The sequence below is a fragment of the Gilbertella persicaria genome (assembly GCF_025201335.1).
Source record: "Gilbertella persicaria strain CBS 190.32 chromosome Unknown B0P05scaffold_18, whole genome shotgun sequence".
NCBI classification, from domain to species: Eukaryota; Fungi; Mucoromycota; class Mucoromycetes; order Mucorales; family Choanephoraceae; genus Gilbertella; species Gilbertella persicaria.
Window position 1 is genome coordinate 327,541 of NW_026251979.1, and position 21,399 is coordinate 348,939.

At 36.8% G+C, this 21,399-nt stretch overlaps 9 protein-coding genes across 9 annotated transcripts; 6 read left to right on the forward strand and 3 right to left on the reverse strand.

Annotated features, from left to right (window-relative positions):
- Nucleotides 1-1,610: 1,610 nt before the first annotated feature.
- Nucleotides 1,611-3,426, forward strand: B0P05DRAFT_586877 (caspase domain-containing protein; the record flags this gene model as incomplete). The annotated part of the gene is made up of 8 exons (XM_051582541.1): nt 1,611-1,943; nt 2,002-2,047; nt 2,095-2,181; nt 2,227-2,459; nt 2,507-2,619; nt 2,663-2,798; nt 2,846-3,236; nt 3,287-3,426. 8 exons carry the CDS (start codon nt 1,611-1,613, stop codon nt 3,424-3,426), a joined length of 1,479 nt encoding a protein of 492 aa, XP_051435299.1.
- On the reverse strand, nt 3,412-5,958 carry B0P05DRAFT_540524 (trehalase-domain-containing protein). Its single transcript, XM_051578081.1, has 3 exons — nt 5,755-5,958; nt 5,660-5,711; nt 3,412-5,607 (listed from the first exon to the last, which is right to left on the reverse strand). The coding sequence occupies exons 1-3, from the start codon at nt 5,845-5,847 to the stop codon at nt 3,476-3,478; spliced, it is 2,277 nt and encodes a 758-aa protein (XP_051435300.1). The 5' UTR covers nt 5,848-5,958; the 3' UTR covers nt 3,412-3,475.
- A 648-nt stretch (nt 5,959-6,606) lies between these two features.
- Nucleotides 6,607-9,942, reverse strand: B0P05DRAFT_571372 (uncharacterized protein; the record flags this gene model as incomplete). The annotated part of the gene is made up of 3 exons (XM_051581370.1): nt 6,607-6,983; nt 7,029-7,512; nt 7,555-9,942. The coding sequence occupies 3 exons, from the start codon at nt 9,940-9,942 to the stop codon at nt 6,607-6,609; spliced, it is 3,249 nt and encodes a 1,082-aa protein (XP_051435301.1).
- A 1,693-nt stretch (nt 9,943-11,635) lies between these two features.
- Nucleotides 11,636-13,915, forward strand: B0P05DRAFT_509634 (WD40-repeat-containing domain protein). Its single transcript, XM_051575591.1, has 3 exons — nt 11,636-12,438; nt 12,489-13,778; nt 13,825-13,915. Exons 1-3 carry the CDS (start codon nt 11,794-11,796, stop codon nt 13,846-13,848), a joined length of 1,959 nt encoding a protein of 652 aa, XP_051435302.1. The 5' UTR covers nt 11,636-11,793; the 3' UTR covers nt 13,849-13,915.
- Nucleotides 13,916-13,929: 14 nt separating this feature from the next.
- B0P05DRAFT_579172 (uncharacterized protein) lies at nt 13,930-17,205 on the forward strand (the record flags this gene model as incomplete). Its single annotated transcript, XM_051581909.1, has 15 exons — nt 13,930-13,966; nt 14,003-14,129; nt 14,176-14,236; nt 14,361-14,435; nt 14,516-14,591; nt 14,638-14,752; nt 14,807-14,877; nt 15,017-15,093; nt 15,144-15,413; nt 15,467-15,542; nt 15,601-15,775; nt 15,860-16,425; nt 16,472-16,596; nt 16,656-16,917; nt 16,985-17,205. 15 exons carry the CDS (start codon nt 13,930-13,932, stop codon nt 17,203-17,205), a joined length of 2,334 nt encoding a protein of 777 aa, XP_051435303.1.
- Nucleotides 17,206-17,570: 365 nt separating this feature from the next.
- B0P05DRAFT_469319 (uncharacterized protein) lies at nt 17,571-17,939 on the forward strand (the record flags this gene model as incomplete). The annotated part of the gene is made up of 1 exon (XM_051574483.1): nt 17,571-17,939. One exon carries the CDS (start codon nt 17,571-17,573, stop codon nt 17,937-17,939), a length of 369 nt encoding a protein of 122 aa, XP_051435304.1.
- Nucleotides 17,940-17,951: 12 nt separating this feature from the next.
- B0P05DRAFT_540547 (uncharacterized protein) lies at nt 17,952-18,404 on the reverse strand. Its single transcript, XM_051578082.1, has 2 exons — nt 18,118-18,404; nt 17,952-18,057 (listed from the first exon to the last, which is right to left on the reverse strand). The coding sequence occupies exons 1-2, from the start codon at nt 18,392-18,394 to the stop codon at nt 18,008-18,010; spliced, it is 327 nt and encodes a 108-aa protein (XP_051435305.1). The 5' UTR covers nt 18,395-18,404; the 3' UTR covers nt 17,952-18,007.
- A 307-nt stretch (nt 18,405-18,711) lies between these two features.
- On the forward strand, nt 18,712-19,473 carry B0P05DRAFT_540549 (uncharacterized protein). The gene is made up of 2 exons (XM_051578083.1): nt 18,712-18,839; nt 18,880-19,473. The coding sequence occupies exons 1-2, from the start codon at nt 18,788-18,790 to the stop codon at nt 19,401-19,403; spliced, it is 576 nt and encodes a 191-aa protein (XP_051435306.1). The 5' UTR covers nt 18,712-18,787; the 3' UTR covers nt 19,404-19,473.
- Nucleotides 19,474-19,527: 54 nt separating this feature from the next.
- Nucleotides 19,528-21,076, forward strand: B0P05DRAFT_540551 (uncharacterized protein). The gene is made up of 4 exons (XM_051578084.1): nt 19,528-19,810; nt 19,857-19,974; nt 19,995-20,592; nt 20,675-21,076. Exons 1-4 carry the CDS (start codon nt 19,537-19,539, stop codon nt 21,032-21,034), a joined length of 1,350 nt encoding a protein of 449 aa, XP_051435307.1. The 5' UTR covers nt 19,528-19,536; the 3' UTR covers nt 21,035-21,076.
- Nucleotides 21,077-21,399: the final 323 nt, after the last annotated feature.

Below are 21,399 nucleotides of genomic sequence, written 5' to 3' on the forward strand. Positions count from 1 at the left end.
TAGTGGTACAGAAGAAGGTTCTACTGGAGATCTGTCGACTATGTCATTTATGTTGAAGTTGTTGAAGTTGTTGAAGTTGTTGTTGTTGTGTTTTGTTAGTTGAAGGTGCTGTTTCGGGGCTTAGGTACCCAAGACAGAAAATTCGAAAAAAAGGTGTTCAACCAAAAACCTTCCAAAACCAAAGGGCACTACTCATGGAAATGTTCAACTTGACAACTTTTTGAGCTTTTTTTGACGCTAGAAGACAAAATCTAGAGTTATCAACAAAATTAAGTATTCAAAATGTGCGTTGAAAGCTCTAGTTTTTGATGGATATGTTTGCTTGTCAATTGCGCTATGAGCACATCATGATATGAGCATAAAACCTAAAGAAACTTCGGCTCATTCTCTCATAATGTTATTAGCAAAGCTATTGTGTTCTTTACATTTTTGATAATCATGCAATTGATAAGATAGTGGTATTTAACTATCTCCTCGTATCCGTTTAAGTATTTTACATATACTGGTTAATATCTGTTACTAATTCATCTCCTTTCTATTTTCTGCTCTTTCTTATAACCCAATGTAAGTAACAATATAAATGTTACTTATGTATCTCATGCTCTGCTTGATTTCTAGAATTCAATTTTTGCTTATTTTTTCAACACAAATTTCTTTTTCAATAAAGTGTACAAGCTTATGCATTTTCAACATTTCTTCTACATCAAACTTGAAATCATTTGAAGATAATGGGATTTTGACTTGCTCGAGATGAAGCAGTGAAAAGTATTGGTCTTTGTCAGCAAGTAGATAAAAGTCAAAGTGATCATGCATGGCATGGAAAGGCATAATTGATTAGAGCTTACTTTCTATCATCTCATCTATTGCAAAAATTACTAATTTGTAAAAGTTTTTATAGATCTTTTGCCGGCATGCCTTCATAGCTTTTTTTGGGGGGTTTGATTTCACAGTGAAAATTGCAACAAAGGTTTTTGTCATCTTCGTGGTATTCAATTCTGTAGTCCGGAAGATAAATATCTTTACAGCGTTATTTTCTCTGGCATTGACATGTATGTCGAGCAGTTGTCGAAAGTGAACATTGCAATGACTACTCTAAAAATCGGCTGATTTTGCGAGAATATAAATTTTTAAAGAGGAAATGATTTTAAAAACTATTTCCATTGACCACATTTCCATCATTATCAAATGCATTTAAAAATAAACATGTCTAAAGAAAGAGCATTACAAAAAAAAAAAGAGATGAAAAGAGAGATACTTTAAAACTAATAGCAGTTGAATTCTCAAAATCTATATACCTATGCTTCTTTTTGGAGTGGAGGAGTGTTTGTCATTTGATTCTCGTAACGTCAAATCAATGACCAAATATAGCAGATTGTATCAAATTAAGCTCATTCACAATCTACTAAATAGAATACGATTGACGTTTTCTATCATTCAAGTACTCAAAATTGTAGTTGGACGAAAGTGGGTATTGTTGCAAATTTATCAAGGAATTCAATAAAGCGCATTAAATGGACTTATCTTTCGTGACTGTGGTCATTTGTCTAACATTAGGCGTTGCATTGTTATTATTAGTTTTCGTCTTACTCATCTCGTGAAAAGAAAACATAATGGCGTATCCTGGATCTTATGGCACTCATGGCTATGGCCAGCCACCTCAGCAGCAGCAACAACAGCAATACGGCAACTATCCCCCACCACCTCAACAACAATATGGTAACTATCCTCCTCCTCCTCAGCAGTATGGCAACTATCCTCCTCCTTCTCCTCAGCAGTATGGTAACTATCCTCCTCCTTCTCCTCAGCAATATGGAAACTATCCTCCTCCAGCTCAACAGCAGTACGGTAACTATCCCCCTCCTCCTACTCAGCAACAAGGACAATATCCTTCTCCTTCTCCACAATCAAATTACGGTAATTATCCCCCTCCTCCTAGTCATAGTGTAAGTTAAATCGATATGAATTCACAGACCTAAACTCATATCTTGTATCTACCTATAGCAAGACCGTAATCAAGGAGGCCACATTCAACCCCCACCTTACCAAGGTAGACATAAAAAGATTTGAACACGGTATTCATGCTTATATGTATAGGACCTGATCCCGTATTCATGCCTAATGACCCGAATTTGAGTCAAGCTAATTATCCTCAGCCCCCTCATTCAACTCATAATGAAGGAGGTAAGAACATTGCATTATCAATAACAGGTTATTAATCTAGCATAGTTCCTTATGGACAACAGCAAGGAGGTCCTGCAGCAGACCAATTTGTGATGCATGTAAACCCTACTATGCAAAACCAACCACCACCCAATTTTAAGCTCTCGACTTGTCAAGGCAGAAAGAGAGCTTTGTTGATTGGTATCAACTATTTTGGGTCTCAAAATGAACTGAATGGTTGTATAAACGATGTTAGAAATATGAAGCAATTCTTAACAGAAGGTCATGGATTTAGAGAGGTAAACAAGAAAAAAAACAATACTAGGATGCTCATTATTATTTAAAGGATGATATGGTCATTTTGACAGATGACCAAAGTGATCCCAAGTTTATTCCAACCAAGCAAAACATTTTGAGTGCTATGCAATGGCTTGTGAATGGCGCAAGAGAGAATGATTCGTATGTTTATTGTCTAAAAAATGTATCTGACCATTTGCTGTAGGTTCTTTTTCCATTTCAGTGGTCATGGTGGTAGAGTAAAGGATACAAATGGTGATGAAGATGATGGCTATGATGAAACTATTTACCCAGTAGATCATGAACAATATCAAGGCGAATCAGGCCAAATTGTAGATGATGTATGCTTAGCAAACAGGTCGAGAAAATTAGCTAATAACACCAATAGGAAATGCATGAAATTATGGTGCGTTCATTGCCTCGAGGAGTACGTTTGACTTGTATTTTCGATTCATGTCATTCAGGTACTGCACTTGATCTACCCTATGTATATTCTACGCAAGGTAATATCAAGGAAGGCAGTATCTTTAAAGACGCCGGTTCTGGTCTGTTAAATGCAGGACTTGCTTATGCTACTGGTAACAAATCTGGTGCCTTGTCTTCTTTGATTGGTCTTGGAAAGAACCTGATGAGCAAGAAGAATGTAGATGAGCGCATCAAAAAGTTTAAGAGTTCTGAAGCTGACGTAATCATGTTTTCTGGTTGTAAAGATAACCAAACATCTGCTGATGCTATGGAAAATGGTGCCTCTACTGGTGCCATGTCTTATGCATTTACGAGTAAGTACATTATTATTGTTTATATCAGTTAATCACATTCTATTTTACAGCTGTTATGCGTCAAAACGGACAGCTCACTTACCTTCAATTACTCAATGGTGTTCGTGATATTTTGAAGTCAAAATATTCCCAACGTCCTCAATTATCTTCTTCTCATCCAATTGATATCAACCTCTTGTTTGTTGTATAAATAAAACAAATTTTATTTTATCAGATGTCAAACATAAACCCGTTTTATATCATACTTCAGTACTAAAATAATCATGTACAACAGATTCATTCCTGCAAGCACGATCAACGACAATATCAGGAGGAGTAACCAATTCTTCATCTTTATCTTTAGATAGTCCAGCAGAAGTGGCTACAGGCTCAATAACAGTAATTGCACTGATAGTTTGACCATTTTGTGTAATTTCTTTTGCTTGTTGTAAATAAGCAGCAGTCTTCTCAAAGAATACATCTGGACTTGTGCAGGTACCTAAAGCACGTCGCATTTGCTTTGTAACTATACTAAGACCGATTTGATACGAAGCATTCATCCAACCAAAGCCTTCTCGAGATACATATTTGAAATCAACACCTACATTGCCATACTCGACTTGAACTTTATGAGTCAAACCTACTACATCGTATTTCTCGGGCACAACACCGTTAAAATCAACAAATGATTTAGTGATTATATAGAGCCAACGATAAGCTAGTCGCTGCTGAATATCTATCATGCCGTATCTTTCAAAGCCATGCCATGCCATGATTTGATGGGGAGCCCAGCCAAACGGAAAGTCCCATTGACGATTAGGACGGTCTAGACTGATTTCGCCTCTTGACTTGATGGTGCCAGACACAAGCCCACCCATCACTTCAAACTTGTGAAGTGATTGACGTGTCATTCTTTCAGCTTGTGCTTGACTTGCGCAACCTGCCCACATGGCCCAAAATGCAGTGACAGACTCATAATGGATATTTTCTTCAGCAACTGTATCATAATCAAAGTAAAGGCCTTCTTGTTCGTTCCACAAATATTTGTCAATACGCGCTTTTCTTTGACGTGCTCTTTCGCGCCATAAGCCTGCATCTTGTACTACACCATCATAATCTACCAGATCACCATCAAGCTCGCTAGTGATCATATCTGCAATATCTGTCTCATACTTGTAAAGTAGCGAGTTCAAGTCAATAGTGGCGAGGTTGGCACACCGACCTTCATAGCGATATGTGGTGTCATGTCCAGATTCACGAACAGCACGGTCATGTAAAAAGTACTCGTCTAGTTTAGGTTCAATATAAGTACCTTCGTTGTATTGTTTCATGAGTTCCTGAACAGATAAACCAGCTCGCGTAGCATAAGGTTGGATCACATGGTCGAAATGAGATGCTTCAGTTTCAGGAGGAATGCCTTTTCCAGCAGGCCGGAACCGAGAAAGTTGGGTTTTGGGGTCCAAACGTGGTTCTGACATCCAGACCGTGTGATACTCTTTGATTGCAGCTTGTAACACACCGCGTAACCATGCTTTCTTGTCACACACATCAGGCAAATGTTGTTTAACACGCAAGGCCATATCTGTCAAAAAGGGCGGTTGTGATCTTGAAAGATAATAAGAGCGGTTCGCATTCAAGATCTTGCCATAATGTTTAATTTCATACACAAAATTATCTACCATGCCTTGAGCCAAGTCAACACGACCATCCATCAAGAGAGCAAGAGCTTCAAAATAAGAATCCCAGCCATACATTTCATTAAATCTTCCACCGGGAACAACAAAGGGTACACCTTCAAATGTTATCTTGTCGTTTTGTTTGATTTTCTTGAGTGCCAGAGCCAGAATGCCAGGTCTATCATTAATGCTTTGGACATACTCGGGCGTAATTTCTTTAGGTAAGCGTTCTACTTGCAACTGTAAATGAGGTTTTGTACTAGCCACTTGTCGATAATACTCAAGAGCCTCATCTTCATCAAAGGGAACATAGATGCATGGACCATGATGACCAGATCTATTCTTAGGATCAAGACAAATACGTTCTAGTCCCTCAGCATCAATGCGTCTTGTTAGACCATCCCAAAAATGATAGCGAATCATACGCGAAAGGCGATCGACAGGATTCTCATTAAGACGAGCTTCATCTAGCACAATATGTTTTCGTCCACAATCTTCTGCAAGCGCAAGTTCTTGTAGTAGGTTTGACAACATATACGTACCGCGAATTTCAATCTTGAGATAACCGCCTGAATCTGCACTGCCAACAGAAAGCGATTTCGGGCCTAAATCATTGACAGTGATTTGAAAATCACCATCTGTGTCTTCTTGTTCAACTAAAATGCGCTGTGTTTCTTTGACATCGAGCAAGAATTTTCGAGCCTTGCTTTTATCATCTGGATTCCAAAACAATTAGACAAGTCATTGTAAAACGCCTGAGATTTTTACCATGAGAAGCTCTTCTTTTTCTTTGGAAACCATCAGCAATTTTATAGTGTCCCTAAATCAGAAATGAGTGATGTGCTGCGCTTCAAACAACTTACAGAAAGACTACGCATACGAGCATTATTGCCAGTTGTGTAATACGTATGTGCAGGTGCATGAATATCCACAGTTGTTTCGTGATTGCCAATCATGTTTTACCGAAAAAGAAAAGAAAAAGAATGATAAAAAGAGAAAAATGGGGAGTGAAAGCTGCAGAAGATAAAGAAATAACAATTTACTTGATTGGTTCTTTTCAAATCAGGAGAAAAATGGCATCAAATGTGCATTGTTTTTTTTTTGTCTTTTTAGGATTTTGCGTACTGCACGTATTTTGCAGTCAAGGATGACTACAAGAAAGAGCCATTCAATCATGGTTCTATCTTGTTCAACGGCTGATTTTTGGTCTAGAACAAAGCGTCTTTTCTTGGTCGGAAATGTTGTATATTCTCTGCAAAAGCATAATGCTAAGATGTCCAATGTCAAATTCCTTATTTTCTTCCAAACAAAAATACTAAGATTATCTTCATAAAGTATGATTAAAGGAAGCATTATGTGTTCACTGTGCACAACCTCTTTTTTTTTACATGTATGTTTGGGAACAGACAACAAAAATCAAATCAATATAGCTGAGACACTTTTATCGCATTCTTTACCAAGCGTATGAGGTGCTTAATCTTCTTCAAGTCATTACAATGACGGTATCATTGCAATCCAAGTTTAGTTGTCAAATTATGTCGTTATTGTTCATTCTCGAATTTTAGAATTGTGATTAAGCTTTCGCTCATAGAATTGTGTTTGATTGTTCTTATTTTCATTGAATTTAATACATAGTCTTTCCCTCATTTTTGCTGATTAATGAGCAGCTGGACTACTTCCGTTTTATTATTTTGAATATTGCTTAGCAAGGGTTGTCAACGTGGTGTCAGCTGTATGATAGCAGACACAGGTACCACTTCCACATCTCTAGCACGAGCCTTGACACTTAAATTACGATCTCCTGTCACCAAACAAACAGGCACGACATTATCATCCTGAGGCTGCTGTGATATCCACCAAAGGCATGCAGAAAGAATTAAGTCATCCAAATTTTTGTCTGTCTCGCCAAATACGAATTGCTCAGAGCGAATTGAAATATCGTTCATAAAGTTGTTATGAGATGTTTGTATACGAAGCAGTGTACTCTGTTTAGGTTTGGAAGACAAGGTAGTCTCCAGCAATTGAATACCTTGTTGAGCAACAAAGCCTAACCGATGAGGATTTGTTTTTAAACCATCCAACTCAGTCACCACTAATTCAGTCATGAGTATACAAATATGGCTATTGTATAACTTACCCACTAAAGGCACAATCACAGACCATTTTTGAGATTGAAGTAGTTTTTTAACATGATCAATATGACCAATAAAACAATTGGTGTCAAGTACCAGAATAGTTTTACCTGGAATAATACATTCACGCAAATAATTCAAACGTGCTTCTCTCTCTTTGGCTCGGCCAGGTAAACGACGGAATCCATGACGCTCTTCTGCTTCTGCTGTGGCTACAATCGACTGTAATTGTTCACGTCTCTTTTTAAGCTGCGTCATGATATCATCATCTCCATCTTGAGTATCGTCTAATTCTGTCTCGCTCGATAACAAGACATCATCGTCCATTTCTTCAATAGTAACCATAGGTATTTCCTTCTGTTCTTCTTCTAATGGCATAGACGCTGCTTTGGTCTCTTCTATTTCAAGTTCAGACATGCGTTCCTCAATGGATCTTGAAACTGTAAACATTTCTTCTACTGGATCATAGTATAAAATACCGTCCAAATGCTATCCTTCATTAGACATTGCGTCTGTATACAGTTATTTTACCTTAACAAGTGTGAAACCATACTCAAGAATTCGAGTCTTACGACGACTTAGCATATCTGTAGCTTCAACCACAGAGTCCTTCTTCAAATCTGGCTCTAACTTCAAAAATCTGCCATGAATTTCATCCACCCAACCTAATCCACGCAAATGATGTTCTTCAGGAAGATCCGGTGCTTGACCCAAGATGTTGCATACGTTTTTAGCAAAGGCCAGTTCTACATCCTGCTCTTCTTCTTCATCCATTAAATGCTTATTGACCATATCGTACTTGTCGTCACTTGTAAGTTCAGATAAAAGCTTATTTAAGAATTGAAGCAACAATGGCCAAAAGGCAGATGAAATCTTAGCATTGTCTCGACACATAAACCGTTTGTTTTGTATGAGATCATGACCAATATCACCCACCAGTCGTTCCCATAAAGAAGGCAACTCTTTTGTTCGAATGCATATACCATTCAATACCATCCAATGTAAAAGTATTTCAATATACACTAGCCATGCTTGGTCGTCTTCTTCTTCATCATCATCTTCTTGTGTGGGCATAGGTTCCTTTGCATCACTAAAGATAAATGGCTTACTTTGCTTGAATTGAAAGGAAACATGAGGCAGTTTAGGAAGCATAGGTACTTTGGGAGGAGGTAAACTTGGATTAAGATATCTTTGTAACAATTCAACAGCCATTTGACATGTCAAATCAATTTCATACGTAAACAAAACACTTTCCCTTAATTCGTTCAACAAGGGTTCGTATTGATCAGGACTGTCAGGGTCAAAAACCTTTGTTGAATATAGCGAGATCAACTTGGTGAGTTTTGAATTAGCATAGTCATAGGTGTATAAAGAAGACAGACAGAGAACAATCATTTCAAACCAAAACAAATGAGATGCTGAAAAACTGTTGATCTTACCCATTCTGGATGGCTTCTGTAGACTGACACCACATCGCTCAGCCATGACATGAGCTTCTGTCTTTGTTTCAAACAAGGTATTGAAAAAGATACGTTTGATTTGAGGGAATTCGTCCAATCCAATCTTGGTAAACAGCATGCCATGAAGACGAACAAACAAGGCTGGTATGGCAATGTCAATCGGTTGTTTAGATCTTTTGGTTGTGTATTTCTGTATCCAACGTCGATTGCCTTCAAATAAGATGAGCATGCTTTCCCTTGCATTCAAAAACCCATTACGACGCACCATCAAACTGCGCATGCTAAGATAGAATCTATGAAATTCATAGCTTTGTCCAGGCAAAAGTAACGAAAGATTGAAATAGAGATTGCCTTTGGCTGGCATGAGCCAAATACCCAACTCATAACGTTTCCAAGCCTCTAAAAATGCGTCTGCCTTAGACCATCGAGTCAGGCCCTCTTTATCTTCTTCAGGTGTATAAGCCCATCGATACCGAGCAAGATCGCCTCTTAAAGAAACACAACTATACCATTTGTATCTTCTTGTTCGTCTCCATTGATTTAAGCTTTGCTCCATGGTATCATCATCGTCATCATCCACGCTTTTAAGGAACAGGGTTAACTGAACATAAAATGCGTCTGCTAAATCAAGATAATGCAGAAATAAGCCTAATGTCATATTTGCCTGTTTGATCTGCAATTTCACATCATTTTCAAAATAGTGTTTGCTAGTAGGCTTTTCTGACTTGATCAATGTCATGCCTCCTCCTTCATGGATCACAGGTATCATCTCATCTTCGTCTTCAAATAACTCGGCAGCCAATTCACCTGCAGCTGATTTTTTAGCATTGTTTTGACTGGCAGCAATCTTATCTGCAGACTTTTTTATAAATTTTCGAAACTGATCTACTAAACTATAGACAGCTCGTTTCCAACACAGGCTTTCTAGCCCTTTCTTTTCTGCATAATCAAGGTCACAGCGAAGGACCTCTAAATACTTGTGACTTAAATCAAGATGAAGTTGAATCTTTTCTTTCCAGATCAACTCTGCGTCCAGAATGTCTTGTTCGACCAACAAAACATGATATTTCTGTTCTTCTTTATCACTTCGCTGTTGATCTACATCATGGTCTTCTTGAAAACAAGCAATTGCACGTGATTTTTCAGTCAAGGCTTCCAATTTACTTTCAATATGGCGAAGAGAAGCAATCAATGATTTCCATTTCTTTTTCTTGAGTTGTTCTTCTTCAGAGACAGGTTGCTTTTTGGTTTCTATCGTTACTTGTGAACTGCTTTCAGCAGCAGACCATAAGCGTCGTGTAGGTTTTTTTGTTTCTTGTGTGTCGGATGACCTTTTGTTGAATGCGATTGGATTATCAGAGCGAGGATTAAATAACTGTTTTTCAGTTTCTCTTGTAAGTCCATGGCGAGTAAATTCATTATCTCTTCTTTTTGGTGTCCCCCCTCTTCTTTTACTCATTTTTTAAATCTATAGAGTATAAGAAAAGAACATGATTCATAGTACAAGCCTACTTGAAATTAATATGGTTCATTGATAGATGTGTGTGAAGAAATTAGAGAGAGAAAAAAAAAAATTGAAAAATATTTAGGACGCCAAGTTTGAAAATGGGACACTTTTTCAAAATGAGTCAGCACTTCAAAGATGGTTCAGCCAAGAAAATGTGGGACACTTATTTGGAAACAGGACAAAAAGTTAAAAAAAGCAAAGATACTTAAGCAATCTAAATGGTTTTACACTTAATTTTTTTTCTCGCAAGAGGGAACTTCTTTTTTGTCTGGTTACGTTTTTCTGGCATGAAATGTATTCGTTTTTAGTAAATTGATTCTAAGAAATGAAATCCAAAGAAATAGTGATTATTTACGTTCATGGTGAGGTAGAGGTTAAGAAGTTGGGATGCAGCTGGATTAAAGACTGTAGGCCATAAAATGCTTGTAAGGAATGGCTTGACTGGCAGATACAATACTGAAAATAGTATAACTAGACTCTAAAACCTGATTTAAGATAGTCCCAAACATTTTCAATTATATACAAGAAAGAGCATTGTAGAACGAAATAAAAAAGTTGGCATGCTTTAAAGCTTGACATAAAGGGAGTATACCATAAAGAAATTCTGAGTTTTAATTAGTATTCTGATGTCAAAAACTAAAATAAAAAAAAGTCCACTAACAAAGTTAATAGATGCAAATACAGCGCATTGAATGGTGTAAAGAAAGCTATTCAAATAATGAAATATCTTTCAAAAATTTGTTTTCTGTTTTTGAGCTTTAGCGTATACTTTTCATAGTAATTTTGTAAATCTAACATTTTGAGTATGTTTCATAGACCTAGAGAAACAATTCTTACTAAGGCATGTTATGTCTACAATGCCTCTATAGATCACCAATTGCAAAATAGTGAGAAATGAAGATTTGTAAAGGCTATCATAAGGTCAAAATGACGATTTTTTGAATTTTTGAAAACTTGCTCTATTTTTGCATCAACATGTTCTTTGATGGGTGCTCAAACATAGAAAACTCAAAAAACGGGAATTAGAAGACAGAGATAATGGTTTACTTTGAAAAACACTCGCTACCAATACACTTTTGGTGGTGTTATGCTAATAGATTGTTTGTAGTTTATTTTGTAGGTTTATTTAAGAAATTTCAGGCTATGATTTAATATTGCACAATAAGTTTGATGCTTGAAAAAGGCACACATTGAGCATCAAAAGCATATTGGGTATGTAATGTGACAAATGGAATCAAAAGTTATTTAGCAGCCACAAAGTATGTATTATATGGATTCATTTCCATTTTTCAAACTTGTACATTTCTTAAAACACTTGACAATTTTGTGTTTTAATGTTTCCAAATAAATTTGGATCCAAGCTGCCGGATGTGAGTGATTGGGTCCATATCTATTAGCGATTTATAGCCCCCTCCTTCAACAATGATTGTATTAACTTTTTATTATTATTATTATTGAGTTGGCGTCTAGGTAAATTGACGTTTTGTTTAGTAGAATAAGATTCATCGGTTTTCTTATGCATTACCCCTCTTTTTTTTCTTAGGTATCATCCCCTATCAGTCATTCTCAGACCTAAACTGTTTATCACATAAAGAAACCAGTAATCTATCATTTTTTTTTCTTCGTGGCTCAATCTAATTTCTTTAACTGCAAAAAGAAAGAGAGGGACATTGCTTGTTTAACCTATTTGAATCCCGCCTAAATCTAAAGAGCAGTCTTTTGTGACTGTATTTGCTGATGGCAGCCTACAGAAAAAAAAAAGAATAGATTTTTTTTTTATCAAAGCAAAGAGAGAAGAGCATTATGGGCAAAGTAACCCACAAGAGAAATCCCGATACGTCTACTGTAGAAACATCAGCGAATGCTTCAGAAAATGCAGGCATTGTTATTTCAGCCTTTGACAATAGTGCCACTGCTGATTATTTCGCTTTGATCACGCATGGTATTGATCGTCACCGTCTTCGTATCTTTAATGTACGATCGGGTACTGTCAGTAACGACTATTCTGCTCAAGAAAAAGAAAAGATTACGTGTTTGACTTGGGGTTATTTGAAAGACACAGGCGACTTACAGGCTAATACAGTTCAGGCATTCAAGAAGAAGAAGAGTGGCATGACTTCATTGACTCGTGTGATTGCATTGGGTATGCATTCTGGCTCGATTGCTTTCTATTCTTTGTCTCATGGTGCTATTATCAAGACATTGCAAGGATCACATACGACACCCATTACTGATTTTGTGATGAATAAGGAAGGTTCTCGAGGTTATTCTGTTGCTGAAGATAATCTGATTATTGAATGGGATATTGAGGAAGGAAAAGAGTTGCACAAATGGAAGACAGACGCAAAGAATGTACATAAACTCAAATTGAGTCATAACGAGACCAAGTTGGCTACAGCGGGCCATACTATCACACTTTGGGACTTGAGTACTTATGCCGTAATGAAGGTAACCTCTTGATATGTATATCTATACCATACTCACCCTAGACACTCTAGAAATTCACAGGTCATGCTAGTGCTATTAAAGAAATGGCATTCTCACACCAAGATGATGTGCTTGTATCTAATGCTGAAGATGATCGTTATGTGAATGTATGGGATGCTCAACCTAACACTAATTCCAACAATATAACAGCACTCACCATGGAAACCAATGTAGCACATATTGACTTCTCAAGCACAGAACCCTCTGCCTTGGCTGTAGCAGACAATGGCCTTGTCAGTATCTGGGAAAATGCTTCTTTGATTACTGCACAACAACCTACAAACAACAAGAGAAAAATGATGCGTGCTATGACAAAAGAAGCAGATGCTCATCTTAAGCTTGTCTCTTCAGAATCCAGCGAGACAGTGATTCCTATTATTGCAGCTAAATTCGTGACAGACAATGGTGGTAAATCCATCATGATTGCCCGAGGATCGAGTATCAAACCTTCTTTTGAAGTGGTCAAGTATGTTGATGAAGAAACAGGTGCTATTTTGCGTGATATCACACTCACTCGACAGCCCATGACAAACTATTTGATTAATACAGCTTCTATTGCTGCTAATAACTTGAGAACAACTCGCAAAGCATATGATGAATCTACTGTTACTGTGATTGGTAATGCTGATTTTGCTATTAAAGCACCCACCATGGCCACACAAGAAGAAGCAGAAGAACAAGTTCAAGAGGATACAGAACCTTCTATTGAACAAAAACTTCAAAGTTTAGATGTTGTTGATGCCACTTCCAACAAGGCTAAAAAGAGCAACAAGAAGAAGGCGATTGATACACCTTCTGCTGGTTCATTACAGACAGTTTTGGTGCAAGCATTACATTCAAGTGATGTTCAGTTATTAGAAGCATGTCTACAACACACTAAAGTGGATGTGATCAACAACACAATTCGACGATTACCTACACAGTATTTGATTCCTCTGTTACAAGAAGTGATTCAACGATTTCAAGAAAAACCTGCCCGTGCTCCTGCCCTGTTGATCTGGATCAAGTCTATTTTATTGATCCATACAGCTTATCTGATGACTGTACCTGATTTAGTAGGCAAACTCTCTAATTTCTACCAGGCGTTAGACACGCGTCTCGGTGTGTTTCCTAAATTACTGGCGTTAAGAGGTCGCTTAGATATTGTTCAGAGTCAAGTGAATGTCAAGGCTTATTCTAATATCAATGACAAACAATTACAGCGTGCTCAATTACCTGAGAATGTCTATGTAGAAATGGATTCAGATGATGAAGCAGAAGCAGAAATAGAACAAGAAGATGTCTCTAGTGATGAAGATATGGTAAGTTGCTTTTTATTGTATACACAGACTAATAAGCGCTATTTAGGCTGATATGTCAGATATTGAATAAAACAGAGATATGAAACTGTTACACTAAATAGACTTTATAAAAAAAAAAACTATTTTTTTATTTTTTTCTTTCTTTTTAACTATGTCTTTCTTTGCAAACTTGGCTGCTCAAGTCGAAAGTTTTTTCGATCCTTCTTGTCATGATGAGACCAAAGATGAAACAAAAGATGACGATTTTATTGAACAACAACTTGCTGCTGAAGAACATCGTTATGATTCTTTTGCTGCAGTAAGACATAATGCTCAAGTAAAGTATTTTGTGGATGGTCAAAACTATTGCTGGTAAATACTAGATCCTCCTTATTTCATATGATTGACACCTATTCAGGGCTGTTTCTGAAGCTATTGCACACGCTCAAGAGTGTATTTACATTGAAGATTGGTGGCTGGTAAGAATTAGACTGGGCCGAAATTAATAAACTAAACTTTATTTCATATATAGACTCCAGAATTGGTAATATATATATATATATATATACATAAAAGAGTGTACACTAAAAAAGTAGAGGATAGTATATGCGTCGACCTCCTTCCAAGTATCCTGAATTTCGTCTTGATCGTTTACTCAAGAGAAAAGCAGATGAAGGTGTAAAGATTTATATTGTTGTTTATAAGGTAAATAGGCAAAACAAGGGGCGGGGATTGGTTAATAAAAGGAAATTACATAGGAAGTTGAATTAGCTTTGACTTTAGACAGTCGTCACACCAAAGATACACTTCAATCCTTGAGTGAGAACATCATTGGTAAATGGTCGCATCTATAGTATATAGACATTGACTTGTTCTATAGTATTAAGACATCCTGACCATAATTTGGGTGGTACTTTCTTTTGGTCTCATCATGAAAAATTTGTTGTTGTTGATAACCGTATTGCTTTCCTTGGTGGTATTGATTTATGCTTTGGGTAGACACACACATAAAAAAAAGAGTACTAAACTAACTAACATATGTATATAAGTCGTTGGGATACTCACGGTCATGCTTTGGCTGATTTTAACGGAAATGATCCTGAAAGTGAACTATTTATCGGTAACTATCCCTATTTGTTTATGTTATAGATATCTTACATCATATTCTAGGTCAAGACTATAGTGATGCCCGTGTCAGAGATTTCGAAAATGGTAATCAAAAAGCGCGTTTAAACATATTGTTCTGACAATTTGTATAGTTAAGGATTGGGATATGAAACTCATTGATAAGACTGTGATTCCTAGAATGCCATGGCACGACATGTCTTTATGTGTTGTAAGTAGTATTGTATCACGTGACACAGTTAACCATGTATATACATTTAGATTGGCGCACCTGTCCTTGATGTGGCTCGTCACTTTTGTGAGCGCTGGAACTTTGTCAAGCATGAAAAAGCCATGCATAAAGACAATGTGCCCTTCTTGCAACCTCCTCTTGGTGGCATGGGTAGTCAAGAGAGATTCATGCAAGAACAACCTGAAGAACATCACTTTACAAGACAACGCCATAAGCATAGAACACGTGGCGTCAAGGGCAACATTCGTGCCCAAGTACTTCGTAGTTCTGCTGAATGGAGTTCTGGTATTAAGCTTGAAGTAAGAAAGAAAAAGCGTCACTATCACAAATCACTCACTGATCTATATATTAGCACTCGATTCAAAATGCTTATATTGCTACTATTCTTCGTGCTGAACATTATGTTTACATTGAAAACCAATTCTTTAGTATGTATATATATATATATATTTTTTTTTTTTGATTTGGATCTCTAACTTTAATAAGTTACTTCCACCGATAACAAGGAAGAAAACTTGCTCAAGAATCAAATTGGTAATGCTATTGTAAAGCGTATTGTTCGTGCCCATGAAGAGCAAGACAAATTTAAGGTGTTTGTATTGATGCCTTTGATGCCTGCTTTTCCCGCTGATCTCAGTACAAAGGATGCTGCTACTGCAAGGTACGTACAGCACGAACTTGTTACAAAAAAAAAAAAAAAAAAAAAAAAAAAAAAAAAAAAAAAAAACTAATCCTGTTGCTATAGATTAGTGATGCATTATCAATACCTTTCTATTTGTCGTGGTCCTGATAGTATTGTTGAAAAACTCAAAGCCACTGGTATTGACCCTGACCAATACATTCGTTTCTACAGTTTAAGAAGTTATGATCGTATCAACCGTAGCCAGATGGAAGAACTCTTGTTGAAGGCCGCTGGCTATAGCGACTCTACTGAACCTCAACTGGAAGAAGCCGGTGGCGAACCAGGTGACCGTGCCAAGATTGTTCATCGTGTAGGTGATCAAGACATTGCTCGTAACACAGAAGGTGCTTTCAATGTCGAAGATGAAATTGAATACAGTCGTGTTCGTGAGAATAAAGACTTTGAAAACTATCAACGCCGTCGTTCTGAAGCTGTCGATGAAGCCGATCAAGGTATTGCTTCTGATTCTATTGCTAAAGATGCCATGTTGGGTGGTGATATTGAAGATGAGCCTTGGGTCAATGACACAGAAGCTGAGCAGCCTCGTGATGAAGCTGCTGAAAAGGAAGAAGCCAATGATTATGTCAGTGAAGAACTCTATATTCATGCTAAGCTTCTGATTGCTGATGGTAAGTGTATTTTTTTGTAGCAGTGTTCCCTAACTTCTCCCTTTAGACAAGGTCGTCATTATGGGTTCTGCCAACTTAAATGATCGTTCTCAATGTGGTGACCGTGATTCTGAAATTGCCCTTATTGTAGAAGACCAAGATACAATTCCTTCCCAAATGAATGGCAAATACGTAAGTTTCTGCTAAAGATAGTCCACATGTATATATATATATATATTCATTCCACATAGTATGAAGCTGCTCGTTTTGCTGCTAGTTTAAGACGTAGCTTGTGGAAAGAACACTTGGGTTTACTTGCACCTGCTCCTCCAGATGAAGTCACAGATAACATGTTGCCTTTACCTGTTCCTCAAATTGATACCTCATTGAGTGAAGAAGATAAGGTTGTCATGGATCCTCTTGATGACGAAACACTTGAGCGATGGAACGCTACTGCTAAAACCAACACGTTAGCTTTCCGAGAAGTATTCCATTGTGTTCCTGATGACACAGGTAAACAAAAAAAAAAAAAAAAAAAAAAAAAAAAAAAAAAAAACAATGATGCTAAAGCCCTAAATAGTGACTAACTGGGAGGAATACAAGGAATTTTACCCTAACCCTGCTCATATTGATATTGGTCATGTTCATGATCCTGAAATGTCCGTTGATACGATCAGGGATCATTTATCTACCATTCGTGGTCATTTAGTTGAATTCCCTTACCATTTCTTGGAAAACGTCGATCTCCAAGGTGAATCCATTCCCTTTATTGGCAATGATATTCAAGAGTTGTATACATAAACATACCTTATTGATGATTCCCCCTTCTCTCTCTCTTTATGTTGAGCGGGTATTGAAAATAAACATAGCTTTGATATACAGAAAAAAAAAGTGAGCCGATTTTTTATACATAAAAGTGCATCGAAAAGTATAAAAGAGAAACAGTTGATTTCTTTTTTGCTTTTTTTCTTTCTCGTCTTAAACATAGCTTCAAGAAAGAAAAGAAAGGGGGCGCGGCTTTTCGTAGGTTGATTATGATTCATACGGGCAACTACGGAAAAGATTAATTTGCCGTAAATTGAGGCTTGCACTTTGGTTACTAAAAATGAAATTCTTATTTTAACCACGTTTTCTCTTCTTTTTCTTCTTTATTCAATTAAACCATCATGACAATTCTTGGAAGCCTACCATTCTTTAGCCTCTTCTCAAATCAATCTAAATCTGATCGTATTCGCAAGAGTATTGGTCCTATTTCTACTGTTCTTAAGCGACAACCGTTTTCATCTACAACCAACCGTGCACTTCCAAAGTCTTCTAATTATTATCAATACAAGCCAGAAGAACCAAGCCATGCAAGTCAGGCAAAAGAAACAGTGACAGAGAGCTCTATTATGAGTAATTTTCCAAGACCCAATTTGATGCCTACCCTGCATTTCTCTTTATTTGGTTATCAATCACCTACAGAAAACGATAGAAGACCAACATCTTGTCACAATTGTTCTGGTCCTCATTCAACTGATTTTTGTCCTTGTTAATATTTCATGCCATATACATTTTATTTATTTATTTATTTATTTCATCAATAAAGATAATCATTCAATTTTTAACATGAGCATTTTTTTGTACATTCACATCCTACGCCTGAACCACGACCTATAGAGAGATAAGTAACAAAAAAAAAAAAAAAAAAAAAAAAAGACTAGATTTACTTACAACTGCAGCTTGAATGATGAGAGAAAAAGATACGCGATTGATCACCATAGACTGGAGAACCAACATGATGTGTATCATGAATCATGGAGCCACCCGAAGTATAATAGTAAGTAGGTGAAATACCAGTTTCAGTGTAGTGATGTGTTTGATTTCCCTCAGCATCAGTCATAATGGAAGTCAATGTGGCATTTCCGTCCGAGGTAGCTTGGACAAGGACATGTGTATCTTTTGCTTGAGGAATATCAACAGCAGATGTTTGGGGAAATGATTCAGTCATTTTGTAAAAGAGAAAGATAATAAAATAAAATAAAATAAAATAAAAAAATGAGAAACAGTGGTTTTTATTTATGCATCTTGAAACAAGCTATGATCTGATGATCTTTTTTGCTATGCAAGTCTTTTGATAGGTTTAAGAATCATTAACCAAAAAAAGAAAAAAAAAAAAAGAAACAGGGAGTCGAGTGCCTGAGTCGATGATTGGGCTTGTTGCAGAGATGTTTTGCATGAAAAACCAAATTATTTATTGGTCATAGACTAGAAATAGCATCCAAGTGACGTACGATTTATATCCATCATATTCTCCGCCTTTATTAACAAAATTGCTCGAGTAGTAAAAACAACTTTTTTTCTTCTTTTATTATTATTATTATTATTATTATCATTTATTAACATGTCCCGTGGTTCTCCTATTACTGACGAAGAATTAAAAAGCCTTAAAGAAGGTAAGTAACAAAATGGAAACTTTTGTCTCATATACCATAGCTTTTGCATTGTACGACACTGAAAACAAAGGATCTATTGACCATAAGCATTTTGGAACGATCCTCAAGAGTCTTCATATTGAGCACAATGATGAAAAGGTTAAGAAGATTGTAGAAAAGTCAGATAAGAACCATGACGGCCATATTGACTTTGACGAATTCGTAAGTGCCATGACACATTTCTTGACACCCGAAATTACTGAAGAGCCCGAGCAAGTCGAGGACAAGACACGAGATATTCAAGTTACCAAGCAAAAGTCAAGAGAAAACTATTCCCGTTGTCTAAGCAGACATGAGAAAGACGAGTTGAAACAGTTGTTTGGTAAATTTGACAAGAATGGTGATGGTCAAATTTCAGAAGACGAGTTAAAGGAAGTGATGAAGGGCTTAGGCGAAAAACTATCGGACCAAGAAATTAAGGATATGATGAATGATGCTGACACAAACCAGGATGGTTTCATTGACTTTAATGAATTTGCTGCCTTGACACCAAAAGATCCAGAAAAGCAACAACAGAAAAAATAGAACTATGATAAATATGGATGTTTTGTCATACAAATCCTAATTAAAAAAAAAAAAAAAAAAACTGCTCTACAAAATAAAATAAAATAGAAAAATTATTTCTCTTCTCTTCTTTATATCTTATCTTTTTTTTGACATGTATAGCAACTGGTTTATATCATTGCTATGTCTTTTCATTGTATTTTTATCTTGCCTGTCAATAGGATTTGGAAGTTGGTTTGAAACAAACAATTTAATCAGCTCATCTTCAGCTACTATCAGTGAACTTTTCTCGTTCCTTAAATTGTCCCTGCATTCTTCCGAGGCAAATCATGCCATTCAGTTGACATTTGGCTTATGGAAGTACTGTATTATAGACCATATCAACCATACGCATGTATGCTCACCTACACGAATGAATTTTCATATCGGCAAGTATCCCGATCCCAGTCAGTGGTAGCTAACCGAATACATTAGATACGAAATCAATTATTCACTATCTAAACAATAATCATTTAAACAATGTCCCTGCTCTGTCGGCCACATCGTACGTCCGTGTCATTTCTTTGCTCTTTGCTACCTTGGGGGCTGTGCTGTCTTTTTTTATAGCACTAGCTCTATTGCCCGGAAAAAAAAGAGAGACTTACAGAGAAAGGCAATTTTGAAATTCATCAGCTTACAGAGTTTAATCAGCGCGACATTAACCGCCACTGCGCTGGGAGTAACCCTAAGAGATTACACAACTGATATTCAATCAGCTTGTATGGGTCTGGAAAATGGTTATATCTGCTCAAGTTACACACCTAGTTTTGAAATTATATTAATTGGAATTTCAATCGGTCTTTTTGTGGTCTGTACTGCCTTTGGCATCATTTGTTCTCAATTGTCTCCTCCACCTGTAATCGATACGTATGCTCACTATTCTGAAAACCAAAGCATTCACGACACCTCAAGTATCCAAGTGATTAATGAGAATGTACCAGATAGCGATAGTCATGATATGGAAAAACTCGAATTAGATTATAGCAGCCCATCATCATCCTCAAACCAGCGAGCGTCTTTAAGACCACCACCACAGCGACAGCGATCTGTACGAACCAACGATAAAAGAACATCTGTCGTTGAAAACAAAGTATATTCAGATGCCGATGAAACGCATCATGATGCGGTACCTAATGACTTCTATTCATCTTTTGGACAAGAAAATATCTTGGTGCCCCAAATTTACCTTTTGCCGAAAGAAGCAATCGACCCTCCATTGCCTCCGAGTATCGACCTCCAAGCTATGGATCCAGTCATACCTTTGGGCTTTCCAAGGGAATTATGTGGCTGCAGATGATTCATCTCAGTCTTCCTATAACCATCGAACAGACTCTATTGGAAGTCAACTGTATGCTGTTGGTGCACTTGAAGCACAATCAAACCATACTTTAGGAGGAAGTATGTGTCTGAACAACACAAAACGTAATTCGTCTTCCATTGGCTATTACAACACAAACAATAACTCTTCTTTTAGCGGCGATGAAGAAGACATCACTACTCAAGCAGGTACCAGCAATAATATACCCACTCCACTCACGTCAGATTACCTTACGCAAAACGATACCTTATACAAACGTATTGATGACTATCTTCGCTTAAAAGACAAGCAATAATAATTGTACAACTAATCGTGTAAATAAATAAATGATTCTAGACACAAAACTAGTAGTTACACTCTTCTTTATGTAAAACAATAAGCCCATCATTTAGTTTTTATGTGTTACATGTGGATATTATGCAAGGTTAATTTGAAGTTGCATCAATAAGCTTTCTTTATTTGGAAGTTCAGTATGTACTCTACAGGAGTGTTTATGAACTCAACCTCAGCTATTATCACACTTCAACAAAAAAGGTAGACAGAACTCTCTTTCCTTTTTTTTCTGGATTAAATGATGTGTAACAACATTGTTATACACGTTTCTTTAACAAATGAAAAAAGTTTTCTATGAGAGTAACTGTTGCCTATCCTTTTTTTTTT